This window comes from Bombyx mori, chromosome 1, assembly GCF_030269925.1.
Source record: "Bombyx mori chromosome 1, ASM3026992v2".
Classification (NCBI taxonomy): Eukaryota; Metazoa; Arthropoda; class Insecta; order Lepidoptera; family Bombycidae; genus Bombyx; species Bombyx mori.
This window is the reverse complement of record NC_085107.1, coordinates 8,284,903-8,310,733: the sequence shown is the minus strand read 5'-3', so window position 1 is coordinate 8,310,733 and position 25,831 is coordinate 8,284,903. Positions and strand designations below refer to the sequence as shown.

At 31.6% G+C, this 25,831-nt stretch overlaps 2 protein-coding genes and 1 long non-coding RNA gene across 7 annotated transcripts; 2 read left to right on the top strand and 1 right to left on the bottom strand.

Annotated features, from left to right (window-relative positions):
• Nucleotides 1-351: 351 nt before the first annotated feature.
• LOC101746534 (endoplasmic reticulum mannosyl-oligosaccharide 1,2-alpha-mannosidase) lies at nucleotides 352-10,310 on the top strand. 3 transcript variants are annotated; one of them, XM_004929772.5, is made up of 12 exons: nucleotides 352-599; nucleotides 1,441-1,634; nucleotides 1,854-1,991; nucleotides 2,656-2,755; nucleotides 2,854-3,039; nucleotides 3,136-3,284; nucleotides 3,424-3,612; nucleotides 3,719-3,906; nucleotides 4,821-4,929; nucleotides 5,035-5,214; nucleotides 5,295-5,435; nucleotides 6,159-10,310. In XM_004929772.5, exons 2-12 carry the CDS (start codon nucleotides 1,491-1,493, stop codon nucleotides 6,372-6,374), a joined length of 1,740 nt encoding a protein of 579 aa, XP_004929829.1. In that variant the 5' UTR covers nucleotides 352-599; nucleotides 1,441-1,490; the 3' UTR covers nucleotides 6,375-10,310. The 3 variants fall into 3 exon arrangements, with proteins under 3 accessions (XP_004929829.1, XP_012549050.1, XP_062524584.1); XM_012693596.4 differs by lacking the exon at nucleotides 352-599 and adding an exon at nucleotides 725-846; XM_062668600.1 differs by lacking the exon at nucleotides 352-599 and adding an exon at nucleotides 910-987.
• Nucleotides 10,305-24,239, bottom strand: LOC101742576 (uncharacterized). 3 transcript variants are annotated; one of them, XM_038011524.2, is made up of 5 exons: nucleotides 24,175-24,239; nucleotides 22,039-22,214; nucleotides 20,174-20,544; nucleotides 12,241-12,433; nucleotides 10,305-11,618 (listed from the first exon to the last, which is right to left on the bottom strand). In XM_038011524.2, exons 3-5 carry the CDS (start codon nucleotides 20,182-20,184, stop codon nucleotides 11,376-11,378), a joined length of 447 nt encoding a protein of 148 aa, XP_037867452.1. In that variant the 5' UTR covers nucleotides 20,185-20,544; nucleotides 22,039-22,214; nucleotides 24,175-24,239; the 3' UTR covers nucleotides 10,305-11,375. The 3 variants fall into 3 exon arrangements, with proteins under 3 accessions (XP_037867452.1, XP_004934307.3, XP_062524630.1); XM_004934250.5 differs by lacking the exons at nucleotides 20,174-20,544; nucleotides 22,039-22,214; nucleotides 24,175-24,239 and adding exons at nucleotides 12,632-14,171; nucleotides 14,454-15,500; XM_062668646.1 differs by lacking the exons at nucleotides 20,174-20,544; nucleotides 22,039-22,214; nucleotides 24,175-24,239 and adding an exon at nucleotides 15,507-15,611.
• Nucleotides 15,805-16,496, top strand: LOC134198910 (uncharacterized). The gene is made up of 2 exons (XR_009973196.1): nucleotides 15,805-15,921; nucleotides 16,090-16,496. It is a non-coding gene; the product is annotated as an uncharacterized LOC134198910 (long non-coding RNA).
• Nucleotides 24,240-25,831: the final 1,592 nt, after the last annotated feature.

The following is a 25,831-nucleotide window of genomic DNA, read 5'->3' as shown; positions in this document are numbered from 1 at the left end:
TTCATCCAGCTCTTGCCAGCTACCCTGCATGGATCGTCACTCCGCCGAGCCTGAGCGCGTCCAAAACTACTTTTTTTAATTACAATCAAATAAATTTATCAAACAACAGTTGTAGAATCTGATAAAATAATTGACAGGTTACTCCTCTTGCAGATCATGTTTTAACGTGAATAAAAGCATAGACTGAAGTAAAGTGAAGTTAGAATTAAAGAGCATAAAGCTTACATTGTAAAATTGAAATTCAATTTTTAGTAGGTACATTATCGGTTACCTACCGACTTCAAAAGAAATCTGTGTGCAACGAAATTTTTGTGCGAATTTTTTAGTGCACTCTTCAGAATCCCCATTTTGACATAGGTACGGCTGTCGAGGCTACTGTCAGTGTCACTGACTGCAAGACATACCTACCTAAATCTACTTCTAATTCACGCGTTTGGCACTTTGGTATTTCTTTCCTAAACATAATTGTATTAAATTTTATTTTTATATATGAATACATTTATAGGGATATATTAAAAATATTTAAATATATTAGATGTATACCTATATACATAAATACATTTATAGCTCTAATTAAAAATCCAAAAATACATTTCTGGGTGAGTATAGCAGTTTATTATTGTCGACATGTCGATTTTCTGAGACAAATTTGGCCGATCAATGTATATGCCACTACATTTCTGCGGACGTGGAACTTATACAGAACTAAGGCGGATGACATTTTTTGAAACTAATCATCTGTTTGCTTTAGTACGTTTACATTTCAACATCATAAGCGTATAATTAATAAAAAGTAAAGCTCAGTTCTTCATCACTTTTGTGCATTTTTTAAAGTACCAAATCTGGGTAAATCATTTTGAATTTTTTAAATCATTTGCTAATGAATATGTTTATGAATGTATAGGTATATATTCACATAATTCACTGGTTCCAATTTCAATGGTGGGACTCCCACCAATATAATCGAGACTCGGAACTTTTTTCATGGTGGGTTGATATGTTCAGTGTGATGTATAAGGGGTCTAGTAACTATTTAACACTAGCGATGTCATAATCAATCCTCAATATAGCTCCATCACTAAAAAGTTAAAAATAGACTTTGTGAGGAAAATACATGCATGCAAATCCACAGCAAAATGTCATAAAAAACAAATTCTGCCATTCCTTGATTAGGCATATTCAATTTTACAAATGTGTTTAAGATCTAAATACTACAAATAGTTTTCATCCTGTATGTAAACTACAAATGTCTCAATTCAGAAGAAGCTAGATACAGCGACCTGTACTTTGAAGAAGGCCTATGCCATCTCTGGGCTGATGATGAATGAATATAATTCCAGTAGATACATTTAGTTAACATATTTGACCTAGAGAAATGAAGGTCCATTAATTTTAAAGTCTATTGAAAACAAAGTAACAGCTCTATTTTTTAACTCACAGATCAAAATGATGGTGAATATACTGAAACCTTAAATAACTGAACTTTCAATATGAGACAGCAAAACTTAGAGACACATCTAAATTTTAATATAAATAATCATACAAATAATGTTAATGATAGAAAATGGGTCACCAATGGAGAGACAGCAATATTACTTAATGATCCAGCAATATCACATACTAAAATTATAAGGGTAAGAAACCTACAGTTAAATATTCTATAAATGGCTAAAACATCAAAAAAATTAAATTAGCTATGCTGGAAATTATCTTTAAGAAAATTTCCTATTACTTACTACTCAACTTTCTACTTATTATCTTTATTATTTGCAACACAATAGCGTGCACATTTTACTCTTATGTTAAAAATGAAGTCATAGTATTTAAAAAAAATCAAAATTTTTGTATTCTAGAAATGGAATCGTCTATCACGTCTTCAGAGATCCATAGTGTATGCTGTGCTAGTTGTGACTGCAACAGCTCTTTTGTTGCTGTATTTTTCTAAAACTGGTATTGTCATCATTGAGCGAGGCAATGAAGATTCAGTTCAGGTATAACTTAAATAATTAATCATTTAAAGTGAAGATGGTAGTAATATATTAATTTAAGGTCATTCTTATATTAACGAAGACCAAATAATAGTACAGTCTTGAGAATGTTTTACTTTTGTCATTATAAAAGTTTAGTTTTATATTGAGTATGTTAGGCTTATTTGATTTACATGATACTTACTAATTTTATTACCACACATTGAAATTAATGTGGAAACAGAATAATGTAACCAGACCCAAAAAATATGATAACGTAATTAATTATTTTCTGAAATCACTGGCTGGAATGGTTGAAAGTATTGATTACGAACAGATAAGCTTCTGATTATGATTAATGAAACGGGATCTATTGGTAGGACTACTACTGCTGCTGATCAAATTAACAAAGATAATGGTATAAAATAATAATTAATTAATGGTATCTAATATTCTGTATCTGTATTAAATTTGCCTATTTACTTTTCTATGCATTATTTTATAGTGAATAATGATACATATCTGAACACAATTAAATATTGATCTAGGATTTAATAAATAAAAAATATTTGTTAATAATTATTGTCAGCACTCATGAAATAGATTTAATTTTCTTAAAAAAATTTTTTTAAAGTAATGATGTGGAATTTCTTGCTTGTTTGCTTGCTTAACCCATACCTTTTCTCAGGAAAAATTAAGAAACACATCTCTAAATGCCAAACCTGCATTGGACAACACAGTTCAAATAAAATATGATCCTACAGTGTATGAGAGGCCTGTTTTTACAGGTGAGCTTTTGGATTTGGATGTATTTCAATAATTGTCTATATAACATTTATTTACTCAAACTTATGGTATGAAATTAAATTTTTAAACATTATTTTAGGACCAAAAAATGATCGGCAACGGGCATTGGTGGAAAGTTTTAGACATGCATGGAGAGGGTATAAAGAGCATGCTTGGGGCCATGACAATCTAAAACCAGTCTCTGGTATGGCTTCTGACTGGTTCTCTCTTGGACTTACAATTGTTGACAGTTTGGATACAGCTTACATAATGGGACTAACTGATGGTACTGTCTTAAAAAAATAGTAGAACTTTTAAGATATTATTTATTATATTATATTTTACATATTCCATTTAATTTGTATTTTGATTTTTCATGTAGTATTTGAGGAAGGCAAGCAATGGATCAAAGAAGAACTAATATTCACAAAAAATAAAGATGTTAATTTCTTTGAAGTCACCATTAGAATACTAGGTGGCTTGTTAACAAATCATTATTTCACTCAAGACCAGCTATTTCTTGATAAAGCTGTAAGTAAAAGTTTTTGTATAATGACAGTAATGGTAGATTGATATTAAGGACCTAAAATAAAAAATTTGTAAAATGACCCAATGATTGTTTCAGGCAGAGTAGCTTTATATATTGGGCTAAATTTTAAACTTATTTCAGATTGACCTCGGAGACCGTCTCATGGCAGCATTTTCGTCACCATCTGGCATCCCATACTCTGATGTGAACTTGGGAGCTAGAACTGCTCATGCTCCTGAATGGTCACACTACAGCACCACAGCTGAAGTTACTACTGTGCAGTTGGAGTTTAGGCAACTGTCCAGAGCTAGTGGCAACCCTATATTCGAGGTGACAATTCCTTGATATTAAAAAGAAATTTGTTTTATCTTAAAATCATCATTACTGTGAGATAAGCTAAATTAATTTATATAGCTTATAATATTGAACATTACAGGAGGCAGCAGCAGCCGTTTCCGAGAAGATTCATCAGCTACCAAAAAAACATGGACTTGTTCCAATATTTATTAATCCGAATACAGGACATTTTCTGCCTCACGCCACCATCACTCTCGGAGCAAGAGGGGATAGTTATTATGAATACCTGCTAAAACAATGGCTCCAGACTGGGAAAACAATCAACTAGTAAGTCCATTTTCATATTAAGCTAATGCGATTAGGACTTAACAAATTGCGTGACTTGCAATAGCGGACAAAGGCGATGTTTTTAATTTTGATGTATATAACCATTACCTGTTTCAAAGTTTTTCGTATGAAAATCATTAAAATCTTCTAGCTAACAAAAATAAATTCACAATACTTGAATTGTACAGTGATTAGAAGGTTTGTAAAAATTTCAAAACTTAATAACACTGAAATAAACATCGTATTAAATAAAATAAAAGTTAAGTGCTACAGATGTCAAATAAATCTAAAACTCAAGCTATGAATACATCAGTTGATTCCTCTAATTGTTTCAATTTAAATGGCAGTAAGGTTAATTGTCACATTCTAAGCCATGATAAAAATATTATTTATGTGAGCATCGTTCAAGGACTACAACACGTATTTCATTTTTCATTGTAAATTAATAGCCGATATAAATATTAATAGCTATGTATTCGAAATAATGTATAATTTAGTTTGGGATAACATTTTTTATGCTGTTATTGTTATTTCGTATATACATCTTTTATGAATTTACGTATTCTGGTCAATGCGAGGTAATGAAATATGTTTATTTTCAAATTTACTGAATGTCTTGGGATTTTTTAACATTAAACTAAATCTTAATTTTATTATCATAGTTATAGAAAACGGGACCTATTTTCAAAAAGCACTTAAAATTAATATTTTTAAGCACCAAGAAAAAATATTATGTTTCCAAAATAATGGATTTGAATCAAGGTTCTTAAGTAGGTGCTAAAATGACAACTTGACAAACTTTGCTAAATACGGACGATGTCATTCAGTGCAATTAATATTTCGGAACATTAAAATATTCAAAATGTATTGGAAGGATTTGTTATTTGATAAAAGTATTGTTTCTTTTTACCTAGTTTACTGGATGATTATTTAACCGGCATAGAAGGTGTACGTGAATTTTTGGCAAAACGTTCATCACCTAATAAACGATTGTTCATCGGAGAGTTGTCTGCTGGTTCAGAGGTAAATGTAAATTTATTATATTAAATAACGTCTTTAAAGGTAAAGTTTTTATTTATAAGGTCTATGTTATCTTGGTATTAAATTTACTTTGTGATTATTTTACAGGCTTTCAATCCGAAAATGGATCATTTGACCTGTTTCTTGCCTGGAACATTGGCCTTAGGTCATTTGAATGGCCTCCCCGACTGGCACATGACAATGGCCGAGGAACTTCTCTACACTTGCTATTTAACTTATGCTGCACATCCAACGTTTTTAGCTCCAGAAATAACACATTTCAATCTCGTTAGTATTTTTGTTTAATTTTAATACATTTCTTATCTTTCTGAGGCCTTAAATAACGATGTTTCTTTTTCTCATTACAGGCGAGCACAACAGATGATATGTATACGAAATCGGCCGATGCTCACAGCTTATTGCGACCGGAATTTATTGAGAGTTTATGGTATATGTATCAAATAACTGGCAATACTACCTATCAAGAATGGGGCTGGCAGATATTCCAGGTAATTTATTTTATAAACCTACACTAGCAGATAACCATAGTTCACTTTTTTAAATGGTCACACAAACAATTAAAGTAGGTTTGTTGTAGTATGTACTGGAAACTTCACCGAAAATCAAATCAGGGCATAATTGTATTCATAAACTGAGTTTTTTAAATTAATTTATATTTAATCATCATTTATAACACCGATTATAATTATATTAACATTAAAATTTGAGTGCTTATTTTATGGTCGTCAAAGTGCTTTTAAGTCGTCGTGGCATAAAGGATAAATAAAACGTCCGGTGCATTCGTATGTAGTGATGCACCGGTGTTCGAATCCCGCAGGCGGCTACTAATTTTTCTAATGAAATACGTACTCAACAAATGTTCACGATTGTTTTCCACGGTGAAGGAATAACATCGTGTAATAAAAATCAAACCCACAAAATTATAATTTGCGTAATCACTGGTGGTAGGACCTCTTGGGAGTCCGCACGGGTAGGTACCATCACCCCGCCTATTTCCGCCGTGAAGCAGTAATGCGTTTCGGTTCGAAGGGTGGGGTAGCCGTTGTAACTATACTGAGACCTTAGAACTTATATCTCAAGATGGGTGGCGCATTTACGTTGTAGATGTCTATGGGCTCCAGTAACCACTTAAAATCAGGTGGACTGTGAGCTCGTCCATGCATTTAAGCAATAAAATAAAATAAAATTAATGATGTCTAATAAATTTTCAGGGCTTCGAAAAATATGCCAAAGTGCCAAACGGCTATTCGTCTCTAACAAACGTGAAATCTGAAAATCCAATACCACGTGACATGATGGAATCTTTCTTTTTGTCAGAAACACTTAAGTACTTGTACTTATTATTGAGTGACGATCGCTTTCTCATCGATTTGAATAAGTATGTCGTCAATTCGGAAGCGCACCCTTTACCTATACATAAAAATTAGTGAGATTTAAAGTAATAATAATACGTTAATGTTTATTTAACATAAGACGTATTCGCATGATTTAGTAGAATAAGTCGCAATTAGCTAAATATGCCGCACTTTTTTTTCTCAACTAATATGTCAGTATATTTATTTTAAAATGAGCACTATCATACTTAAAATTCATTCGTCATTCGAGTAATAACTGCAGGATTCAGTAGTTTTCAGTAAAGTTGAATTTGTTGACGGACTCCTCACTAAACATTTAGAATTTAAAGCTGTGATCATACGCGAATTACAATCAGTATTTATATTCTGACGTGCCTGTTACTTAAATGCCTTATACGTTAAGGGAGGGAGAGCGAGCTAAAGTTATCACTGGATGTTAGTTTGAGCGGAATTAGTCAAATTATTATTAATGCGTGACGGGTGCGTTAATGTTTTATTTTAACAGTAGGTACAATTTACAATTTTGACATATTAAAATTGTCTTTCCATAAAATTTGACAGTTAAACAGTTTTACGCACAACGAACTAACTCCCTTCGATTTCTCCTTAAAAACATACTTCTGATTTTTCAATAAACAGTTTTACCGTCAAATTATTATATATTTAATTGTATTGTTTAGGGTTTGTGTGGCGGTAGTTTAAAAAAGCTTCGTGATTGCACATCCGTATCACGAATGTTTGTGTTCATTGAATTCTCTTCTAAAAGCAATTTATTATGTACTTATTAGATTTAATATTATATTAAAGAATATTATTTATTATGTAATAATGAAATTAAATGAAATACGTAAGTATAGTACTTATTTTGACTCGATTCGTGAATGTATTTGTTGCATATGCATATGTTGTTTGTAATTATATTATAAGAAAACCGATACATGATAATTTCAAGCAATATCGTAAAGATTAAGTCGAAAAGTCCATGGTTACGCGCCAAAAAATTTCGTAAAAATATTAAGAAAGCTAGAAAAAACATGCTGTTTTTCGTGATATAAAACCAGTGAGATTTTTCTAATTAAATTTAAGCTAGTTTGCTAGCGAATGCCACTAGATGAAAAATAGGACGTACCGTTTTATTCGTCAAATCGAATTTGTGCCACAGTTGCTGTAACTGAATAACATATATCACATTACATAAATTGGAACAATTTTATTTACAGAGTACAGCAATGCACAAAAGTATTACAGTATTTTATGGGGAGACTCGTTCTTTTTAAATATACGTTTTGAATAATTTTTAATATTGTCCATGGGTTCCACATACATCATCAGAATGAGGTGCTTTAGTCTGTGTCGTTGAAATTATATTCTTTCACAATTTATTCAAATTCCATCCATAAAACTTTTCAAACACATAAGCGAATTATATTGTACTTTAATAAAATAATTTAAATGTTTAGTGTTATTCGTGCTAGTAATTTATTTAGGTATTAAGAAATTTACCTATACTTAAAATAGACGTTCATTTGTTGTGTATAAAAATTCAACTTTTAAATTATATAAAGATTTACTTAATAAGATACAAAATTATAGAGACATAGAGATGAATAAATATTTAAAAATTTAACTGAACACGGTTATTCTGAATGATCCGGCCTGTAAAATTTAAATTTAGTATCACTCAAATGAAGGCCAAGTCCATTAGAAGACTCATCGTGTAGTGGTAACATGTATAATTATTTACACATCAAATGAACGATCTCTCTGCACAAATAAGTGCTAGCATTGTTGATAGTGAGACTTTTCTATTAATATTTACATTTAGCTTTACACATTATAGATGTTCGATTTTATTGACTTGTTGAATAAAAGTATTGTATCAATTCAATAATAATAATCATAATAATAAATTTATTTCTCTATTACATTGTTGACGAATTATAGAGGCGATTGAAAAATATGTAATAGCTTGATAACACGATGGATCCCAATAAAAGCGGGACTTGGACTGGAATGTATTCGAGTATGATTATCTCATACATTGCATTTATGTAGTTATATGCTGAAAACGTTAAAGTAGTTTTTCTTAATGTAGAACGTGCGAGTTTTGCAATTGCAGTTGCAAGTTTGGCGAATTCCTATTGCGGAATTTTGGATTTGTTCAGCAAAATAAGTCATTGTACAATCGAGAACCATTCGAGTATTTAAAAAAATAATTAAATAAAACTTGTTCAAGTGATTTATATTTAAACTTTTGCCTTTTCAGCAGCTCACTACTTTTATTGTTACAAGAGTAGCCCAAAATATTAAAAATTAGAATAAACAGACTGATGTGTTTATAAACACAAATAATGCCTATTTCATGAAATGCTGAAATATTAGTTAGGAGTTAAAATGCAAAACTTAAGTTTCTTATGCAGATAAAAGAAACAGTATATGTTTATTTGCATTAAGTGAGATATAATCAAGTTAAGTATTTCAAACTGGTTGCCTTACAAGTACATAATATTATGAGTGTTTAAAATTAAATTCGCAGAATATAATCGACTGAATGAATTGTGCAAATTCTTTGAAAATAGTATCGCGTAGTGCACTTTTGATGATTATGAAAATTGTTATATTTTTTCTATTGTAATTAAACAGAATAAGATTCGCTAGAAATTCAAGTAATGTAGCATACAACGCACACAGTAGCAATTTGATAATACAATTTTATATCACTTGTTGCAAATTTAAAGATACAAAGACACATGTTAGCATTTATACTGTAGGTAGATGTAACAGAAAAAAGTATTTTTACATGACTAATATCTACTTTAATAATTTTTGATGGAATTATTTGCAATTATCATTACTGCGTATAAAAACATTAATCTGAAAAGGTTACTGCAAAACAACCCTTGATTATAAATGTAAATAAATATTTTAAAGTAATGATATTATATTTTCATCTCTTAGTCATTTTTCTTGTAACGTAGTAACTACTAAGTCTCCTTTAGATATTAAGTATTTAATATTCACAGTGAACATTTACACAATTTGTATGTAATATATTATAACGTATACCAAAAAATTTATCAAATTCATTAATTGGTCGGTAGTGTCACAAAAATATATTTATTATGAGCACTAATTGGGAATATATTATTGTGTGCGAGTTAAGTAGTGTAGATTTTATTGTAATGGTTATTAGAAAATTTATTAGTTACCATGAACTAGTGTGCGCTTGTGTTAAATGCGGTGCATTTACGCAATTCGTTGATAGTTTAACATAATATATATATTTTAATATAATTAATTTCGTATACATTTGTATTTAGTAAAGATTCAATATATGTAGAGTATTATTTTAATTTTAGTTGTTATTTGTCTGTATTATAATTTTAAGTCAATCCAAAATTGACCTTTACATTTTCTCAAGTTTGTTTCTTCAATTTATACCGCATATTATTGTATTTGCATTGTAAATGTTTATCAAATGACTTAGATGCCTGTTGTATTTTTATTAGAATATATTGAGTGAATTTATTTATAGGACAATAATCTAAAACCATTAAACTTTATTTTGCAATAAAAATTAAACATAGTGAAAATACGAAGAGCGTTTGTAGACTTTTTTAATTTTATTAATGACTATTAACTTACATACGCAAATCGTATACTTTGTAATTAAATTTTAGTCGATCATTAAAATTCGCATTTATTTGTTGTTCGTAAGTTTAAATAATTTTTTGTTGGATTGTTTATATTTTTATTTATTATGTTAAAAGCATTCTACGCTCCTTCCAGTATTTCTTAGAAGATTTAATACTGTAACCATAATAGCAATAATATTATCACAAACTATTAGTTGTAACTATAACTTAGTATACTATTTCATTGTTTGGTTTTTTATATAATCGCTTTTATCTCTAATATAAACTACCACTTCATTTATTAAGTAGTTTAGTTATAAAATATTTCGACTATGGATTTAAATGGAAAATAAAGAAAACAAGCATATGGTTATCTGACTTCTTTAATTTCAGTCCTTAAATGTAAAAATAGAAATATTTAAACTACATTCTACAAAACACGTAGTATAGTCCTTTGTCTTAATAATACAGACTACTAACAAAAAGAAAAATACTAATTTGAATATTAAAGAAAATAAAGCTAATGAGGTTTACACAAATGTAGTAAAATATTATATAAACTAGTATGAATGTTAACAGGTGAACTTAACATTAGGTATAACATGTATTCAACATTTAAAAATATGTATATACTTTTAAAAAAACTTTGCATTCATGCGTTATACTAAGTATAGTGAACTAAACAAAAAATCATTTCAATACTGTTGAGAAAAAATTTCGTCCCTCATACTCCAAACATGCTAATCTAAACTTGAGAACTTCATAAAAAGCTTCTCACTATTCACTGTTTAATACAATTCAGATCAAGCTATAATATTTCTTAATCTAAGTCTAATCCATAGCTATCTTCTAATATCTAATATTGTAAGTAAAGTTATACAAAAATATAATATCTCATTATCACATGGATTGACTCATCGTCATGGAATGCAAAAATATATTTTGTATATGTTTTTCAAAAAATATAGTATTGTTAATGTCTCTTAAATTCGTATTGTAAATTATAGCATATAATAACAGTTTAAAGGCTCTGTTACTTTACATTAATTTTGGCACAAAATGGTTATAAATATATTCCAAGAAATATACATTGTGTATATGTTTGTCCTTAAAGTATCAGCTGAAATAACATTCAAAGCATAACATAATACATACCAGAGAATTCCACCAGGGTTCAATAACAAACATTTTAGTTTAATTCAATGTCAAATTTCATTACAAATTTAATTATGAAATGGTGGTTGAAAGACTAACCAGGTTGATTTTATTAACACTTTGCTACTGAATTTAAACAATACAATGAAATTTAACTGCCAATATAAGTAACATTATAATAATGAGTATTGTGTAAGATTATCATTACACTATAATATAATAAATATGACAAAAAGGTAAATGCAGATTGGATTTCAATGCTTGGATGTAAATATTTTATTGATCACATCAAAACACAGTCACAGCATTGTAGAGTGTAATAAAGACATTTGATTCCGCAATCTTCTTCTTCTTCTATTGGTGGTGATAGAGTTTTTTGTTGTGATGGTCGAAGATAAACACTATCGACTTTATCACCTGATTCTTTTTCATACTTGGCTTCTGGAGATTTATTGTGTAATTCTTTGTTTTCAAGGTAATCATCACTGTTTTCAGAGTATTTTTCGTTTGCATCTCCTCTGCCATCCTTATAAAAAATGCATAGTTAATAATATTAATTAACAATTTATCATTACATTATATTTTAAAGCAATTTTTTTAATACAAAGTTCATGATTCTTTGCTAAATCAACCCAGAAATTATAATAATACAAGTTACTACTTTTTAAACTATGACCTCATACTTTTGAGGCAATAAAAATATGAAATTGGATTATGGGTGAAAAATTGTATTTTGTAGAAGTCTATTTACAGAAGAAGTCTATTTACTATTTGGCAGAAGTCTATTTATATTCATTTATTTTGATTCATAGGGTAAAAATTCTCTCTGACTAGCCAAAGCCTCAAGATGTGGCAACAGAATTCACTATGAACAGTTACCAGTTCTGATGATCAATTATTTCTTATTCTGTTCACAACACTATTAAATGAGTTGCAGTAAACGACTTCCTCATTTAAATTTTTTCCAATAAAATTAAGCCTAAGATAAAAAAAATTAGGATTATTTCACTCCTCTGTCTTACTGTTTTATCCAATATTTTCAAAGAGCAATGTCAATGATAAATACATATATGAAAATTATTTATAAACTCGATAATATTGTAGAATGATCAATGTTAGTGTAAGTTAAACAAGAACAAAAAACTTACTTTAGCATCTTTATCAGATTTGATAAATTCCTGATTCTCATCAATGTTCTCAAGATCCTTGGTATCTAAAGCGGCATCAGCTACAGCAACACTTGTACTAGATGTCACAGGTGCAGGTCCCTTTGAACGCTCTGGTAACAATAAACCCACCTCTTGCTCCCTTTTTTTGTAAGGTTCCGAATCTCCAGACATGCTATGTAAAACAAGTAAAATATTGGATTTAAAACATACTATTTAAATTGTTACCTACATTATTTAAAATGGTAACTGATTTCACAAGTACTATGTGAAAATTTATTAGCCGAATCTGCAGTGTCTACATAGCCTAAATAATGTTTGTTTTAATGACATTTAAATTGGTTTTATACAAGGAGGATCGACTAAAATTCACCTTACGCTCGCTGTTTCCACTTGTTCGCCAGATAAACGACGCCATGTAGTTATAATTGTTTCGAAATTGTTATTTTCTTGCATTTTGTAAAATAGAACGAAATCGGCTTTATTGTTTTGTTTTGTTGAATGAAAACTTTCGTATTATTTTATTTTTTGTACTTGTATTTCCCAATGAACATAAGTTTATTATAGTGAAAGGTATCGTAAAGTATAAAGTAGCATAACAACAATTACAAGATAAATTGGGAGAAAAAAAACGACCATGACACCTCTGAACGTTGTTTACATTCAAGACCATTTTGTTATTGTCATGGAGTTAATATGTACCTACAACTGGAGTGCTGTCTAATGCCGAGAAATCGGTCTCGAAAGAGAATACTTTTTGGTCGCGGTGTCCTTGTCTAATGTGGTGACCATATATAATTTAATTATAGGACAAAATTATACACATGCATCAGTTTTGAATTTACCTTAAGTAATTCTGTGTAACCCTATGTAAATACAAAACACGTGCTTGCAACCTTTTATTTATGTAAATTCAATTCTAAACATTGCTTCGTCGTCATGGTGATTTTTTTCGACGGTTTTTTTTGGAAATTGCTGCGTTGTCGAAAATCTAGCACTGAGTTTTATTATAAACATCATTACCTCAGTTCTATTACTTAAACTTCCACAAACTCATGTTTAACGTCCGAATACTCAACCGCGACTTAAATAATATATTATGTTGAACTTAATTACGCAATTCCTACTTTAATGTACTGGCTAAGTGGGCCGTGCAAATTAATATTTGACACACTGAGTGAGACACTGAACAGACATGGTCTGCGCATATCGGGTGCTCTTTTCCTACATTCACATCTTTAATTGATTTAAAATTGCTTGTATTTTTACTTCTGTGCTATTTTCATGACACGTGTATATTAGGTCTACTAGTTACATTTTAGGAAATAAAACACAATGGGTAATAAAATGAAATGAACTGAAATTCATTTATTTGTTATATGTAGACAATTAAATAACTCTTAAATGACAAGTCAATACACATAACACGATACACATAGTACTTGATCTCTATTTACAAAATATTGGTTATACATATTATTATTATTAAGTTCAGTTAATTTTCTGTAGTCTTATAATATAACATTTCCTCTATTTTAAGTAAATTCTTTTTTTTCAACGAAATACATAATTTATTTTAATCAATATCTAAGTGGACCATCAGTATCATTAAAATTTCGCAATTTAAATTTCAATTCAATTAAAAATCGCCATTTTTCTCTAATAAATCTAAAATCGACTTTATATTTACAATCACTATTTCGCGACTTTTAAGTTTTTGTTTCAATACCTTAACATCTTGTCGTAATTTTGCTTTTCTCGGGGTATTTTTTATTTCTTGCGTTTGAGTACTTGATTCTTCTTGTTTGACCTTTATATAGGACATTTTCCAGAAATTCCAACGTCATATTTACTAGAAGATCCTCCTCGTTCGCTTAACGTCAGGCAAATGATATACATGCTTGCGTGCGACGCTATTCAATACAATAAAAAAAGTTCAAAAAATACCACGTGATGGCTCTTATAATATGAAAAATACATTGCAAAATTATAGTTTTCACGATTGTTTTTTCAAATTTAGTATATGACATAGATTAAGTACAATTTACAAGACAAATGGTATTAAATATTATAATGAGACAAAATATCTCACATTTTAAAAATATATGCTCACACTAGTAAAAATTTATCAATGAATCTGACATATGGAAGGATATTCCACAAACTGGAGAGGATTCTCGCTTAAAACCACTTACATTAAAAGTGTTCACCATGATTACACGGAAACTTTCACGATTTTCGAAAAAAAACAAGCCACAAGCTGTATCAGTGCCATTTTAACTTCGCACTACAAACGTAAATAGACGCCATTTTTCTTTTAATCCATTCATAGCTCTTTTTCGGTGATGCCAACAATTAATCTGGCTTCCCACCAAATTCAACATGAAAACCATCAGAAATCTACGTACCTACCATTAAATTTTCCATTAAACAGAGTTCTTATTAATATAGAACAATAATTTTTTTGTTAATAAGTTTTATTAATATATGATGTTCTATTAAAAATCAATATATATCATATAATCAATACTTCTTATATAATTTATTTTAATAAATTGTCATCATCCGAAACTAATTTCACCATAACTTTGTACGTTTATTTTGAACCAATTTAATTTTTGACGTTGATGGAAATTCTAAATTCTCGCAACATTTTCTAGTTAAGTTTAAGTCACATCGTTTAAATAATATGTATTTAGATATATTATTGTCATAAAATGTTTAAAATCCTGTAAAGTGGATTGATTTTAACCTTTTCGATAATTTTCAACAACGCCCAAGCTACTAAAAAATCCACTAACCACTAAAAGCCATTTTTGATAACTAAGACGGGGGTCCAAATTCCGAGATTTTATGGAAAATCCGCTAAGCTAGCAACACTGCTTTTTGTTTGTAAAATGTGCGAGAGGGACACCACCACTTAATAATCATTCTCTTTTCAGACCGTTTTTCCTTACATCTTTTGCTATTTAAAAATAAACTTTAAGCCATAGACATAAAGTATATTTTTAGTTTTTATGTCAAACGAAGTAAGCACTCCAGTTAGAATAGTAACTCTATGGTTATTGTATAATCTATGCATTTGTCCTCGCTTGCCACTTGCCAGTTCACCATATATTTTGAGAAAATATCTACTCTGTGGCATGCTCTTTTCATTTTAATGATACCATAATCATAAGTGTATAATCTATGACCATAATATTACTAGCTAAAAACTACACATGTACAAGTTATGTTCTAAAACTTACCATATAGACGAAATATTTTGGTTAAACATTATAGAAAAAAATGTGTGCGTGTACTAGTGTACACACGTAAGAAGTGAAACTTGTTTATGGCCTTATTTTTCGAAAAATGATCTACATGCAACTTTCTAGAAATTGGTTAAATAAAGTTAAATTAGATAAAGTTTAAACAAAAGGATTTTATTATCATAGACATGAATACAAAAAAGTTAAATTAGATAAAGTTTAAACAAAAGGATTTTATTATCATAGACATGAATACAAAACAGATGGCGCGTAACGGAAAAAAGTGACGCGTAACCGAAAAATGTGACGGTAAATTTTTTTCCAACGCCGATAAGGAAGTTTCACTTCAAATATTATAATTTTTTTAAATTCTCCGGGTCTCTATTCTAAATAGCTATTCTTTATTCTTTTGGTAGGTACACAAATCAAGTCACTACTTTTGATTTTAAAACTGTCGTTCATTGACATTTTATCATAGACCTTTACTTCAGTGCATTTCATAGATTAGATCCGTAATAGAAATGCTTAGTGTCTTTTAACAATTTGCTTTTAATGTACTTTTTATGACATTTACTTTCAGATGAAAGTTTGTCTTCGATTCAGAGTAAATACCTGCGTAGATGCTCTATATTACATCTCTATTGTACAGTCTTTGGAGGAAAAAACAGCGTATCAAACGAAATGAGATAATGTCACAGTAAAATGGTGGTTGTTCAGCGAGACTTCAAGGGGCTTTTTGGATTTGCTCCGTGAAAGTCCGTTTTGATAATATCATATTGCCAGTGCCAACAGCCGTCTTTGTAACGTAGTTTAAATTGCGTGCGTGAAATTTAGAACAACTTTACAGTTTTTTTTCTAAACTTGTTTGATGGCCCTCTTTGCAAATGATTTCAAAATAAAAGAATAATTTGCAGCATTGGATAATGCCATAGCTTGTCGCACTCATCAGCATAGCCATTGTTTTCAATAAACCGTATGTCGTAACGACCATTCCGTTTTCTTTAGTCTATATTGTACCGTTTTATGGACAGCTCTAGCGTACATGCGTTGGTAGGTAGGTACTTATTTTGGCATATTATACCTTTCGATATTGCAATGAACTCTTGGAAAATTTATAGCCACATGTCACTATCAATTTATAGCCACACATTTCCTGACTTCGACCTCGCCTCAAGATACGGAGTGATACTCTTTTCTACTGTTATGTTTCTCAGTTAGTCGAGAACAGGCAGGTTTTAAAATTCTCTGTTCGATGTGATTATACTAGAAAACTTCCCTTTACACCTAATGCCGTGATACCCAAAACAATCCTAAAATTGTTGCTTACTGAATTTATCTACTGGCTTAAGTATAAATCGTGTTGCTCTGTCATACAATGAGAAAATTAAAAATATTTGTTGCTTTGGAGTAGTCATATCGCTGGTGAATACATTTCAACCTAGTCATACAATAAATGTCTCTTCTTAATATTCCTCCTGCGTCCGATAAAGTTCTTAGAACGCAAACAGGTGTTCGTTTCGCTCACAATTGTATCTTTATGCATTAATATGTTTTATGTATTAAAAAGGAAATAAAATTTAAGCCAATTGTCAAAAAAATAAATTTACGGTAAAAACCAGAACAGCACACAACTAAATACTTCATTATGAACAGTAAACTTGAACAGTACCTAACGTTAGTTGAAGCCTAATTATACTACTGAAGAAAAACGATTAAAATGTTAATTAAATAAACGTAATGTAAAGTACAGTCATAGACATATTTAGCCGGACATTTAGGTTTAGTCTTATTACTCTCTAATTTAAAATTAGAAACGTCAAAAATAACACAGTTGAATGACAAAAAAAAACCAAATTGTAAAATAACAAATTACTAATTAAAGGAAATAAAGATTTTTTACTCATAAATTATTCGGAATGTGGCAAAGTAATAATTGTTATCTCCTATAGCTTTTCGAATTACTACTTGACATATCAATCACGGGAATAAAATTGCCAAAAAGAGAGCGACGTTTCATCATAATATGGACTAGGTTGGAACGGAGTTCTTTTATAAACTTCTTTTTGGTGTTTATACTGTAATTATGAAAGAAAAAACGAAAAGCCTGTATAAAATAATTAAGTGAATAATTAAATGAGAATAAAGTTGTTATTGCAGATAAATTTCTGGAATATTAACGATACATTAACACTATTTTGTTATTGGAATTTATATATAACAAATAAATATATAACATATTTTTTCTTATTCTTAAAATTCACAGCAAGCTGAATCGATAGAAAAAGTTTCAGTTTCCTAGGTTATCGGGAAATGCCTCAAAAATCACAGCAAAAAGATCTGTATTTATTTTGGTTTTTATATGTACTTTTTTCGGTTTAGCCCCTCAGCCCACAAACAAAAGGTGTATTCTTGTGAAATTACGTTTCATTCTTTCTGGATGTTTATTTAAGTCATCACCAATTGATGGGGCGGGATATTTTACCTTATTTTCTCTTCCAAGCATTTTTGCTCTATAAGGCTTATGTTGGGCGAGAACACTGGCTACCCCAAAACAATTATTATAACGTTATGAAGGCACGAATATTCGACATCCACCCCAATAAAGTGGCGTAAATTATCAAGCATGAAAACAAATCCATGGGGGCAAATTGCAATGAACTAAAAGTGACAAATGTCATTAAATTTCTTTCAAAATTTCAGTTAATCTATTATCAATTAAGTGGAGTTCTAAAAGTGTCGATACCACTTACTCTCCACCATATGCTTCTTTTCAAACCTTATTTTATTGAGGGTAATTTCTTTCAGGGTGTCTCCAAAATTTAATCCTTCCATCATTTGACTTCTGGAAAAATCTGGCCTTGCCTAAGAATAAAGCATGACTCGAAATGTCGTTTTTCTAGTTTTCGTGATTGCGAGCAAAATTAATCCGAGTTACTCGATAGCAATTGGCAAGAAGGGGATCTCTGACAGTTTTCACAACCTTTGAACAAGTTTACTCTGGCTAATTTCAATATTTTTCTTACAGTTTTTGTGTTTAATATATCCTCTCATAATTCTCGAAGTTTCGTCCATTTGACCTTCGAAAAAGTTAAAGCGCGATAAAGTTTTCCGTTGCCGTGCCGTTTCTTAGAGCACTAATAAGGATGAACCGGTCATCTCTGGCCACATTGTTCTATCCACATCTCTCCTGAAGCTCTTGTATACTGACTGATTTGTTTATCTGCCGAGTTGTCTGTCAGTTTAAAATTATGGTAGCAGTCCAAACAGTTTAGATTGTCAGTTTATTGCCAGTAACACACACTGAATACCACACAAACAAAATAGTCAAGACAAAAATCTAAATGTAAATTAAAATTTTATAGTTGACTAGGAAGTCCAACACTCATATAAATATTAGCTTGTCCATTAAGTACATGTATTTTCTACATGGATACCAAGTTTCAAATCAATCGGATGCATGGTTCAGTGGTTATAACGGAGCATCCGTAAAAACCACTGTAGATTTATATATTAGTATAGATAAAAGATTTTGCTGTTTGAAAGAATGCATAGCAATAAATAAAAACAAATGAAATAGAGAAAAAAAAACAATGTTCTAACTGACTTTTATTAAAATAGGCTTTTTTGTGCCTTACCTAATCGCTTGTAGCCTAAGAGGCTATTCCAGCTCGTACGAGCGGGTAGGTGAGCTCACGGGCTGAGAGAATTTGCTAACATTAGTTTTACCTATCTGCACCTGATATCTGTTTAACTATGCAACATTTGAATGTAATTTTCACCTAATGCAAGAAGGCAGATTTACTTGAAAATTTGCACACGTATCAAGGATCGTGGAAATTACAATAATTGTATCATTGTTTCCTAATGTACGGCAGGATCTTAATAATTTATTCAGCTTGCTGTTGAAGCAATGGCGGATCCATGACTCCCATGACCCTCCCCCTGCGCTGGGTCCAGGACTTAGGTGGACCACTAATTGAATATAATGATTTTATTTATATATTTTGTCACCATACAGTTTTTATGTAACTACATACCTTCAATATTTAATTAATTTAATATAATATAATAACTTTGTATAATAGCAAACGTTTGGGAACGAACGCATCTAAATTTGACTATGTGACCCCCTCCTGGCGCCAAAGCTGGATCCGCCCTTGTGTTGAAGCGAGTTTTAATCATTTTTTTCTTATTTTAATCATTTTTTTGGTTGAATATCGTTTTACCAACGTTCGTGGCGAGTTCGCACGATAATTACTACAAAATGTCAGTATATTTTTGCTTTTCATTGAAAATAAAGAAGTTGATACTTGATTTATTTAATAAGCGGCTATTTTATTTAGAAGAATAAAAATATAGTCGCGCTTTGTATACTAATCTTACTTTGTGGAAGATAAATAAGTATGAGCGAGGTAGAAATGGCTCTGGAACGAGCTTACAAACAAATCAAATCGAAATGCTCGTAAATTACAGATACACTTAGTTAAAAGATACACTCTTTTAATTATTTCTTAAACGAAATGTATACAATTTACAGAGAAACTAATATTATGAGAAGAAACAGCGCCATTTCACTTAATAAGGTTCGGTGTAAATTTTCTCTTTTGAAGTTTTGACTAACCGAATCTAAATAACGTAACAGCTGTATTGTAAATTATACTTACAAATTATACATTGTTGGAGTTCTTTCGTAAGAGTGTGAATTCCAAACGATATCTTTTTTCTTGTTGCGTTTTTTTGTTGGAATCCATAGTACACTAAAGGAGGTTGAGGGCTTGGTCTTCGGCTTGTTGAACGAAGCTGGAACGTAGCTCTTTCCAAACGAAGTGGATGGTAGACTAGGTTTTGTGTACGAGCTGGTGTTACTGCTTTGTGGCTTGGAACTCAACGTAGAGCTCTTTCTTGAATATCCGGCTCCTGAGGATTTGCCGCTCGTGTCCAGAATACTCGATTTTCCTCCAGAATTTTTCCCCAGCCCGGTCCCACTCTTTCCAGTGGGACCGACTTGCTTGGTTTTGGGTGCCAGGGTTAGCTTCTGTAAATACAATAAACAAAATTAAACTTCTTAATACTACAAACATAAAGTCGTAATTTCTACTGGATGTAGGTACGAAGGCAAAAGAAAAATGAATTTAAATAAAATGAATCAACTAGTCTTATTTTATTTATTTATTTATTCTTCAGATAGGTGAACGAAATCACGACTCATCTGGTATGAATTATTGAGGTTATAAATTCACAATGTGAATAACGCTACCTGCCTTGAGACATGAGACCAATGTTTCAATTATGTAGTAGTAGGTCCTCCCTTCCCCAGTAACCCCTTTAAATTGGAACATCGCGACAGAAATAGGCAGTTGCGTGCCTTACAGTATCAGGTCATGGCAGACCGCGGTACGCTAATAATATTAGTATCTAATATTATACTTAGAGAACGCTGTTGCTCATTCTCGTATGAACCTGTTTGCTGTCTTTTACGACACCCATGGGAAGAGATGGAGTGGTGTTATTCTAGACTGACTCCATACCGCCAGAAGTTTTGATTCTTTTTTATTATAATAATATTAACAGAAGACCTAACGTCTCACCAGGCTCGTAGAAATAGCGACATAAAAGCCTTACTTTAGATACTTTACCTTTGATACTTTAAATGTCCTCTATATCAGACAATATAAGAAAATGTACTTGGTGAGGTTGTTGTCCTTATGGATGGGTGATAGGGAGGGCGACTGAAGTAGATTGAGGAATAACAATTGATGGAAACTATTTATGAAATAATTACTTAGAACAGTAAAATTTAATTATGATTTAAAATTTATTTTCACCATTCACGACAATGATTTGATTTTCGAAATTTTACAGTACCTACGATGATTATTGTGTAGATCTATATCCGTTGAGTGATAAGATTTTTAAAAAATCTAATCTAATAAGTTTCTTTTTTCTGTCGTCATATTTGTCGTCAATGAATTGGCGTATTTTGGAAAATCGATATTATTGATTTTGAAAGCAATTTTATGTAAGGGATAATTTAAATTATTGGGTAACAAATGTTCAAAAGAAATTATAACCGATTTAAAAATTACAGTTATATGAATCATCGTCTGCAGAGCGATGTTCACTGCTGGACAGGTCTCTCCTAAGACTCGTCACAACGACCTACGCTGAGTTGCCCGCGTCCAGAAATACTCATTTGTATCACTTTGATATTCAGTCAAGAATACTTGATAAGCAACCTTTGTAATTATTGAATAATCTGGTCCCCTGAATAATAGGAAACGACTCATCTTCAGAATACGTCTATACATTTACACTCTGCATTTGCGAGCAACGAGTTAGTTGGTTGGTGACACCCGCAAATTTGATGATGGTTTGCGATTGTACATCAGGCAACTTCTTTTATAAAACATATAACATAATAATAACCTAAAGATGATTCTGATTATATAAATTAATCAAAAGCTAAAAAAAATATATGTTATCTATTTATGTATGTATTATGTAATAATGAAAAGACTTCTCTACTCACCGACTAACCAATTCACAATATTTCACCTGCCCTCTGTTTGTGTTCACATTAGTTTAACGGTACTGCTCTTAATACATTATGACGAACAGTGCGTGGATCATGTGTGGTACCCGCTCGCGAACTCGCTTAGGCAATGAGCGCGTAGCGGACCGTCCGGTTTTAAGTGGTGGTGTTGCCTTTATCGAAATCGAATTTTACAAGATTTTTGTAAGTTCTTTTATAAAAAATAGTCATAGAGGTAGAGCATATTGTAAGTCTGCATGTGTAGTTATTATTATACTTTCTTCACATTGCCACCTTTATGCCGTGAAGTAATGATACATCTGGTTTGATGGGTGCGAGAGCGGTTAAACAATTATATTAAAATTTCGACCTTATGTTTGAGGTGAGTGGGGCGTTGATATTCTATTGCGGATGAACTCCGATGACCTTATAAAGTCGCCCAGCTGTGAGCTCGTTCAACAAAACTATGCAATAAAAAATACAAATAAAAAACCTTTGTCCTTTAAGCTATTTCGCTTACGCTACATTATCATCGCAGTAATTTCTCAACTGATTTCTTCTACGTCAAATTCCTATCTTGAAGACCTGCACTGGTAGAGCGTATTATGATTTTCTGCCATTGGATACAATCGTCGTGTATTATTATGCTTCGAGATTACCGTACTTTGTAACTTGTATCTTTGTAAGGGCGGAAGAGCTATATCTCCAATACAACGCCTCCAACTGAGACAGGCCTAATATCTCCAAATTGACACCGCACTCTCGCTGTATCACCTATAGTAAATGTTCAATAGCTGGTGGATCGCAAGTTCTACTATACTTTAAAAAGTAAAAATTTTTTTTTTATATCTTATATGGGTGGACCAGCTCACAGCCCACCTGGTGTTAAGTGGTTACTGGAGCCCATAGACATCTACAACGTAAATGCGCCACCCACCTTGAGATATAGGTTCAAGTATAGTTACAACGGCTGCCCTACCCTTCAAACCGAAACGCATTACTGCTTCACGGCAGAAATAGGCAGGATGGTGGTAGCTACCCGCGCGGACTCACAAGAGGTCCTACCACCAGTAAAAAGATATTTCTAAATTGCGAACTTTTTTAACTCTAATATCATTTCTTTTATTATTCATTCAAGATTTAAAATTTTCTAAACTCTACGTGAATCTTTAAAATCAATTATATTTTCCAAAGTTGGTATCATTGTGCATACACTGAGCTGACGCACACATTCACAGTCCACCTCTTACGATTAATTTCACAATAAATGAATATAATAAGTATATATATATATCCAAGTATTTTGTTTGCGTCATTTTAAACGATATTAAATTCCATTTCTGTATTACTGCATTAGGGGTCAATACTTGTGTTTTGACTCACAGATAAACTCGTTTCGCTAAGTAGTTTTGTTGTAAGGTTTCGGTTGGTAAGGTTTGTATGGGGGTTGATGATCAAACATTTACCTAAACATACGCAGATATGCAATGTTAAAACAAAAAGAGCCAAGCTCGCATTACAAAGCTATCCTCATTTAATATCGTGTGCATCAGAATATCGGTATGTATATTTTATCGGGTCTTTGAAATGAATTGCAGATGAAAAACTAAAAATAATAACAATAATTAGAGTCAATTATGTCATCTACTCTTGTATACAACAAGTCTTGATATTAGAGGTTTAAGGTCGGATGTGCATGATTTCCACGATGTTCTAGTAATTAGTTGAATATTTAATTTTTTGGTTTTGATAAATTATTTTCTTACAACAATTAGTATATTAGGTTTTTTAAATGTTCCATTTTAAAATTAATCAATTTTAAATTTCAAATTAATTATATTAATTCGATTTAAGAACTTTACTGGTAGTAGGACCTCTTGTGAGTCTGCACGGGTAGGTACCACCGCCCTGCCTATTTCTGCCGTGAAGCAGCGTGCGTTTCGGTTTGAAGGGTGGGGCAACCGTTGTAACGATACTGAGACCTTAGACCTCATATCTGAAGATGGGTGGTCCATTTACGCTGTAGAGGTCTATGGGCTCCAGTAATTACTTAACACAGGTGGGCTGTGAGGTCGTCCACACATCTAAGCTATAAATAAATAAAATTGTTCGAAATGTGCAATTTTATATTACCGTCTAACTGCGGTCGGTTTGCCATTGTGACAAAAAGGTCAAATGAAGCGAATCAAAAGCGTACTGGGCGCGTACCTAATAGCGCAGCTCTGATAAACTCCCTAATTTGTTAACAAGACCGACATAATTATACTGGTAAATAGCAAGCAGTGCGTCGCGTAAATGTGTTATTATATTGCTGTAGTCATTTATTAAACGGTCACGAGTCGTGGTCAGTTTGTCCGTGTATTAGAGGTAATTGCGAGGTAGGCGGCCATCGCTTTGTATAAATGTCAGATCGTGATGAAGGTCCCTTTGTATGTGTAACAGACTTAAAGAAGTCTTTAGTCGTGTTTTACACGCGTGGAACCCGCATGCATTATTTTGTGAGACAAATACTTATTGTGAAATTCAACGCATTTATGTTTTTTTTATTGCTTAGATTAGTGTACGAGCTCACAGCCCACCTGGTGTTAAGTGGTTACTGAAACCCATAGACGTCTACAACGTAAATGCGCCAGTCGCCTTGAGATATAAGTTCTAAGGTTTCAGTATAGTTACAACGGCTGCCCCACCCTTCAAACCGAAACGCATTACTGCTTCACGGCAGAAATAGGCGGAGCGGTGGTACCTACCCATGCGGACTCGCAAGACATCCTACCACCAGTAATTACGCAAATTATAATTTTGCGGGCTTGACTTTTATTACACGATGTTATCCTTTCACCGTGGAAGTCAATCGTAAACATTTGTTAAGTACGTATTTTAATAGAAAAATTTGTATCTGCCGGCGGGATTCGAACACAGATCAGATGCATCGCTGTATACGTATGCAACGGACGTCTTATCCTTTAGGCCATGACGACTTCAAACGCTGTTATGGTTTTTTTTTCTTTTCAAAACACACTTTTCTCCTGTTGAGTTCCGGTCTTACGTGGTCACGGTTGCTTGTAGTCTTTTACGACAGGTACCACCAAATTCCTGCTTGCTTCTAAAAACTGTTTTCAAACCTAGCTTGAAAAAGGACTTATTATAGGATTGCGAAAACATCAACGACGACAGTTCTTACAAAAGTTCATTGTAATATCTTGAATCACATGTCGGATGAACGGAGTTTTTTCAAGTAATAGAGTTGAACTCTGCTCCACTAGTGGCCTCTGATACAAAACAAAGAGAGAACCATAGTGTCGTTGACCCAAAAGTTGCAAGTATATATAACTTGTAATATAGGACTTCACTAATTAATATTTGTTATAATTAATTATTATTAAAAGTAAGGTCGCTAACCATTCTGATAACAGTGACTATTTAGGTGACAATAGAGTACTCGTATCGGATTTGAATGAGATGCATTAATAGATAACCTATTATCCTATATAATATTATACCTAGTATTACTAAATTATTTAGTACATATTTTTAATAAGGCACTTGTGGTAAGGTACATCACAATGCGTAAAGGTACATACCACTTTCGTATCCGTCCACACGTCGAAGCTATTATTCGTTCTGTTCATAGATTGGGGTATCCCTTTGTATCATTTTATCTATGAACCAAACATTCGATATTCATGTGTATACTATCTAGACTACGTTCTAATGAAATCATTTTACTGTAATAAATTGGCAGGCGAGCTCACGGCTCATTTTAAGTGGTTACCGAAGCTTTTAGACATTG